The 7,241-nt window shown below is 36.4% G+C and overlaps 2 protein-coding genes across 2 annotated transcripts in view; one reads left to right on the forward strand and one right to left on the reverse strand.

Moving 5' to 3' along the window:
• Positions 1 to 3,820, forward strand: part of LOC106940926 (single-minded homolog 2-like) — a 24,808-nt gene extending 20,988 nt beyond the window's left edge. Inside the window, exon 11 of the transcript XR_001423223.1 lies at positions 3,810 to 3,820. The gene's annotated coding sequence lies outside the window, so the exon portion shown is untranslated. The remainder of the gene's footprint in view (positions 1 to 3,809) is intronic.
• LOC106940925 (biotin--protein ligase-like) overlaps positions 397 to 7,241 on the reverse strand; it is a gene marked incomplete at its 5' end in the record, with an annotated part of 24,543 nt that continues 17,698 nt past the window's right edge. Inside the window, 3 exons of the mRNA XM_015023813.1 lie at positions 397 to 2,551; positions 3,323 to 3,530; positions 3,658 to 3,772. Coding sequence (XP_014879299.1) covers positions 2,374 to 2,551; positions 3,323 to 3,530; positions 3,658 to 3,772 — 501 coding nt within the window. The remainder of the gene's footprint in view (positions 2,552 to 3,322; positions 3,531 to 3,657; positions 3,773 to 7,241) is intronic.

A 7,241-nucleotide genomic window follows, 5' to 3' on the forward strand; every position in this document is an offset into this window, starting at 1 on the left:
AAAAAAAAACGCTCGGGCCCCCCTTTTTGGGGTTTTTTTTTTCATTTAAAAAAAAAAAAAAAAAAAAAAAAAAAAAAAACACACCATAAATTAATTAAAACCTCACATTTTGCACCTTGCAAACAAGTTACCCGGGTGTGTTGATCCAAAAAGAAAAAAAAAATAAAGTCAGCTCATTAAGTTAAAAGAATCTTCACCTATTTTGGAATGAGTGTTGTTTTACCAGGCAACTTACATAATACAATGTTCATGGTTGTATGTCAAAATATTGAAATGAATCGATTATGATATTCTCTGGCTGCTGTGTAATAAATATTTACCCAAATCTTTAAAGGTTTGTGTTCCTTTTGATGTTCAGTGTTCAAAATAAAAGCTTTTGAATAGACTTCAAAAATATGTAGCATAAATGTTTTATTGAGATTATTTTCTACAATAGTCAAACACTGTTAAAGTCCCAGAAACTATGAAGAATACAGACATATCCGGATATGGAGGAAAAAATAATATACATGAAGATTTCATGTTGATTCTGCCATGTCAGTGCAATTCTTCAGTGTCTTTAAGTGTAAGAAGCAAAGGACAATTTATGACTGCAACTAAACCCAAAACTGTAAAAAAAAAAAAAACAACCCAAGTAGCATGTTTTGCTATTACTCTAATAATATCCCCCTTTCTTCTACTGAGCTCTTCCTTTTTATGTAAGCAAAGAGGAGATGACAGTAAATTATGTCCAAAACTGCTGCCTCAACATCCATAGATCTGTCTGGGTGAGTGATAAAAGGATTTGCTTTAAATTGGAAGACTGGGTTTAGTACACCATCAGAGGTCGGTGGTCAAAAATGGATCTCCCATTTTCCCAAATGACTAAAACATCTGGGGTTAAATATCTGATGTTGTTTTCTATTGAGAGCTGTGAAAACTGCTGTGATCAGGTCTAGAAATTCTCTGAAAAGAAAATTTAGGACACACAATTATCTGAAAAACCTTTATTTAGCTTTTGGTCATCGCAGCACATGCTGCATTATTTATTGTTACTGTGCAACAGTAACAAACGAGAATCAACCCATTTAAGAAAAGGAGGATTATTCTTCCAGAATTTACTGCAAAATAACAAACTGGCTACATTTGTTGGCTTTACCTAGTAAAATAAAAAATTTGAAACACAACATTGACCCAGACAATATTTGTATTGTCAGCCAACAAATGACTGGGACCCCAGGTAAACATGTAATTTAATTGCGTTTATTTTGTTCAAATGGATAAGCATTTAGAAATAACCATTTTAACAAAATCCCCACAATAGTGGCATAGTCTTTAAATATATAAATGTGACATTTTTGTAGGTATTCTTTACTTTTTGAATGTTGATCCAAATATCTAAAATGTTTTAATAAGTAATCCATTACTTCATGTTCCCATGACGAGGAAGGAAAGTGCTCACTTTTGCTAAAAAAAAAAAATGGAAATGGAAACTCATCATGCACAGATGTGTGCTGATCATCATTGTGCAGGCAGTGACTGTAAGAGAGGAACAACTTAGTTGAAGTTCTTTTCTACAGTAAGAGTAATAATAGAGATCTGAACAAGGATCAGCAAGGCACCGTAAGTAACATTTCATTTTAACCTTTCTTTCAAAACTTGGTGGTGCTTTCTTTCAAAAGTGGTGCCTGTAATTGTGGAGAGTGCTGTATGAAGCTGCTTGTTCCTGTAAATGTAAGTCACCATAGTTTAAGGAGTAGCAACAGATTTGTGTAAAATAATAGTATTTTAGCAACCATTCACTCTGTTTCATTTCAGGGGATATATGATTGGATCAGAGACAGAGATTATTTTTATTGCATCTTTTACAAGATGCTACATTGCACCAAAAGTGCAATGTTGTTGAGGGCAGAATTTTTACTTCTCACAAAATGACATCCAATTTGATGACCTACCCTCCCTCCCCCCAACCTGGAAGTGTTTGTGGTTCTCAAACACTTCCAGCATTTTTAGGTTGCTCAAAAACCAACTTTTTGAACAATGCTCAGTGTCAGTTGAAGCCAATTTCTTTCTGCAGGTTTCAGCTGATGAAATACTAAAAAAGACAAAAAATAAGCCACCACAGTTATCCATAAAAAAGTTCGGGTTATGGTCCAACTATTTTTGGTCACTCTAAAAACAAAAACAGTTTACAAAGTAGTCCTTCCAAACAGGAAGCAAATGTAATAAGGTTTAGCAAATTCATAATATAACTGGAGCATATATGGATTTTGTCAGATGTCAAAAAAAACCCTGTTGGCTTTCAAATATTACTCGACCAAACCTTCTCTTTCACACTGAACGATGGTGTTGCTTCAGAGAGTAGAAAGTTATTAGGAATAAAAGCAGCTTATCCTAGCGCTGCTTCATGACCACAAGGTTCTTCAACATGTCAAACGAGTTTCCATCAGGCTCCACAGAGACCATTCCTTCCTCTTTACTGCACACTTGCAGAAAGCCGTTGTCATCCAGACCAACCACCTGCGCTTCTGGTCCTTCCTCACTCCATAGACGGACCTGAGTCCCACTGTGGCCAAAGCAAAGACAGTTTAAAGCCAGCATGTTCTTATCAGGTTCCAAAATCCTAATCAAACTATGTCTGAATTTCATGTTTTCAAAGTAATCAGTTTTACTTAAAAATGCAGGATCAATAACATTTCAACACTGATTGATTTCAACAAGAACACAGGAAACATCACTTGATCAACTGTTTTAAGGTGAGTCAATGCAAAAGACACACGTTACTGCAACCAGTAGATTTCAGAAGTATGACATGGTTTAATACTTATCTTATTAACTGGGAACACTGAGTTCCATCATATTTGTTCTTTTGTTGTCAACAAATGAGCTACTGCTAATGATCCTGTGTAGAGTGAAGTGGATTTGAATAAATGTTATTGTTTGACAGTATTGCTTCTGGCACAAACCAGCATAATTCTTTTTTCTTCAGAAAGATTATCTGATTTTTTTTTTTACATATGTCTAGAGTGTTTGAAAAGGTCATATCTTGTTCTGCTTGATAATATCTGCATCAGAGGAGTTTCTGGAACTACTACACTTATAGATGTGTAACCACACTTACACATCTTTCTTTCCCCTCTCCCCCTCCATAAAATTTTAAACATTGAGAGGAGCTGGAGTTCTGCTTTGAGATGTTCCAGGCAAAATAGTGCTATTGGAAAGAAGTTTTGCAAAGCTGCTCATGTATGATGGCTATCTAACTTTTCTCAGTAAGGAATATTGAGAATAGCTTTATTCTCAGAATAGCTTTGTAGAGGCAGTAGTTTTCAGCACACCCCTGTGAAGCCATCTTTTATAGTAAGTAGGCAGAACAGCGTCTGGGCCTCTTTGCTGGAAACTGGTGATGAGCATTTCGAGGCAGTTCATAGTGAGAGCGATGACCTGAGAGCAGCTGAGGGGCTCAAGGCTGCAGTCGTTCTGTGTGTTGTACTGCTGGATCAGGTCATTAATGCATACTGTGGGGTTGCTGTTTGTCACATTAAAGCCACATCCTAGAGGCAAATGTTAAAGAGGAAAAAGGGGGAAAAATGAGAGGAGGGAAGTGGTGTGTTATGATGTCTCTAGAGAGGGCGTGTTACAATAGCCATAGACAATATTGCTAACGCCCTGGGTTGTTACCTATAAGCAGATGAAAAGTTGATCCTACAAAAGTCGATGTTACCAGAACTCCTCCAAGCTTTATCAGGTTACTGTAGTAGATATCATTGGGCCACTTCACCCTCAGGTCTATTTCCTGATGAATATTAAAACATGGTTAAAGTTAGTAAAAGAGTACTTTTGTTAGGAATTCCCATTGCTCATGTTTTGCAGTACACAAAAAAAGATTTGTAATTGTATGTATTTACTCAAAATTCATGGCAGTAAAAAATACAAAGAACTATAAGAATTTGATGCAATGTAAATAATGAAATTATGCTTGTGGTGTCTTTTTTTACTTCATGTCACATTGGAATAAAATTTTATATTTCTGTGATTTAATAACTTACAATGTGGTTTTTCAGAGTTAAGTCACATTTTTCTTTGCATTTTTTGAGAAAAACATTAGCACTATTTGCAAACAAAACAAAACTTTCAACCTTTGTCACATTACATTATATTTTTCACCATTAATAGTGGAGAAAAAGTGTAATCTGAGGTATGTTGGTCAGATTTTATCTGAGAGATTTCAGTTTGTTCATGTGAACGATAAATTCTCCTCACAATCCAGGGTTAGTTGTGGAGTACCATAGGGTTCTGTGCTTGGACCAATTCTTTTTACTGTACATATTCTTCCAGTTAGTAAAATTATCAGAGCATGGGATGAATTCCCATTGTTATGCTGATGAAACACAGCTATATTTAATCATAAATCCTGACTATTTGTGTCAGTTTGGAATTGACACAAAAACCTGGATGACAAAAGTTTCTGCTTTTAAATTTTGTCAAGACAGAAGTTGCTCTCTTTGATTGGGGGCAATGGCCTACATCTGTCTGTTGTCTTTGGCAAAACAATAGACAGGAAGCCTTACTTCTGTCAGTCTGCCAAAGGGCAGCTGGAGCTATAATACAGCTTACCATCGTCAGCACATGTGAATGTGTGTGAATGACTATGGCTGTATAATTAAATCGATTCTACGATATGTATCGATATTTTTCCCCCTTGAAAGGTATTGATTTTTCATATGCGAGTATCAATCCATTAACCCATAGGGGTTCCATAGGCTTATACATCTTTTTTACATGTCTGATTTGTGACGGCGTAGCAGCAATACTCCGCCTCCCCCGATCTCATTTTCAACTTGTGCATATTATAAACTACACACCAATTTTTAAATTGTGTTAATAGGCCAAGTAAAACCAGAGTTACTGTATGCTAAATTAAGTAAACCGTATTTTTCCGAATGTCAGAGAAATGTCAAAAAATAGCTTTTCCGGTTATGTGAAAGGGAGTGAGCTTCCAAACGTAAAAAAGGAAACGCAACATTATATTCCTTTGGTTTTAGAAATCTCAAATCTTCAACAAATAACAATGGGCTGTATTTTGTTGCTAAGAAACAAATTAAAGTTGCTCAAGTTATGGTGAAAGAGAAGCGGAATGGAGTAGCGGCAAAAGCGGTGAGATCGCGAAATTAATCCAAAGTTTGGATATTGGAGCGATCGGTGGCATCCACTTCGTAATTTGTTTTAGCTTAGTGGTTTCTGTTCTGTATATAAAGGAAAAATGAACGCGCAGCAGGCAGTGGTGCTCTGTTTGGAGCTGGAAGACGAAGAGGGGAAACCCTCAGCAGGAGTCTGGGCACAGTGAGGATTGCCATGACGATGAAGGCAGATCGGTCATTCTTATTAGCAACTGACAAAGAGTATCAGAGACTGAGAGTACGATGAGATCCTGGCAGTCTGAGAGGCAGCTACTACTCAGAGAACCAAGCAGGGAAATGGCGGCCCTGCGCAGCTGCAAGGAGTCGATCACTACGGGGTGAGGCAGAGCCACTCCCCCAGCAGCTAGTGGTAAGCGGCTTACAGCCACGACTAACTCCGGGAGTCAAGGTGGAAAAGCCTTTTTCCCATAGTCCAAAAGACTTTATTTTACCTCCCTACCCCAATAAGAGCCAGGTATTGTGTAGTTGATGCTTTTAATCAGTTTTCAGTTAATTAAATCCAACTGAAAATTGATTATATCCAAGTCTATGGAACACAAAACGTCACCAAAATCACTCTGTCCCACTAAAATCTTTCAGAAAATCATAAAAGTGTATCGAAGCGTATCGATTGCCGAATATCGTGATATATATCGTATCATGAACAGAATATTGTGTATCATATTGTGCGATTATTGTATCACTACACCCCTAATGTAGACCCTTTGGGGTCCTCTGGACAAGATAAAGGATTATGCAAATACAGGCAATTTACTATTTACCACTAGTTTTTCACCCAACACTGTTACATGATTTAGGATCAATATTAAGTTTTAAGCTGTCCACTTACAAGCCATGACATTTTGAACGCAACTACATTTGGCATTGTACAGCTGGATAAAGACAAGCCATGAAAGTAAAGTAAGATTACAGTTTCCATTGAACTGAGGTAGAAATTGTGCTTATTTGTTGATGTCGTCATTGAGCAAAATTTATTAGAATTAGGAAACTTTATTGTGTCAAATATTAACATTAGGTAAAATGTGATCAACTATGATTAATTAATTATGAAATCTTTGATTAATTTGATAACTTCATTAAATCGCGCCCCACTGTTACTTTTTGCCATCAAAATTGTCTCAATTCAGCTTTTTGCCTTACGACATAGCTTGAACATACATTGTATAATATCATTTGTAGGTATGTGATGATATTGTTGGATTATGTTTTCCTTTGTGTATTTTATTGATTATTACTTATTTCGACTCTTAAATGTTCTTAAGCTTTCTATCCTCATCTTGATGTGCTAGTGGTCTGCTCAAGTTAAATAGTTAAGAGTCATATGGTGTACATTGTCACTTTTTAAATAAAGTCAAAGTGTGACTATTGCTGTTACCATGCTACGTATTATGTTATTCATGTAAAAAAAATATTTTTTTAACTCATTGTGGTTTGCAGAGGCATCACAGTCAAACGGAACTTCACGCTATACAGCAATCCATTAATGTAAGTGTTAGAAGAGATGGGCTGAGGGTGTGTTCAAGCCTGATATACCTGATATCCAGGAAGTGTGCGAACAGCTTCCACGATGGCTAAAGCAGCCAAATGTTGTAGGAAAGGAATTCTTTGACCAAGCTTGGAGTTCAACTCAACTTGGACTCCAACTGTGAACATTGCACAGCCTAGTGGGCTGAGCCAAGCATTTCTGCCTCGGCCTGAAAAAGCAAGAAAATTATTTATTTCAAAACACAGTGTAAAAGGTGTTTTTGCATGTTTAGCACTAACCTCTTCCTTGTGTTTGTCGAGCAGCTACTGCTACCAAACCAGTGTTCTTTGGTAAGTGCAGCATCATCCTGTGAGAAACCAGTGAATAATTGTGGTTATTAGGATATCTGACTTCATGACACCTTCAATTAACTATTTATACTTCTTTTGTTTTGCTTTATTTTGAAGACATCTTGGAAATTTTATTTCTATCATAACAAAACTTAACACTATTTTTAATTTTGATTTGCATAATAATAAACATACAATGAAGGTAAGTAGTTGCTGACACCAAAGTGTAGCTACTGAAGAATTGTCACT

The sequence above is a fragment of the Poecilia latipinna genome, unplaced genomic scaffold (assembly GCF_001443285.1).
Source record: "Poecilia latipinna isolate Pla-1442-1.1 unplaced genomic scaffold, P_latipinna-1.0 Scaffold3420, whole genome shotgun sequence".
In the NCBI taxonomy this organism is placed as follows: domain Eukaryota; kingdom Metazoa; phylum Chordata; class Actinopteri; order Cyprinodontiformes; family Poeciliidae; genus Poecilia; species Poecilia latipinna.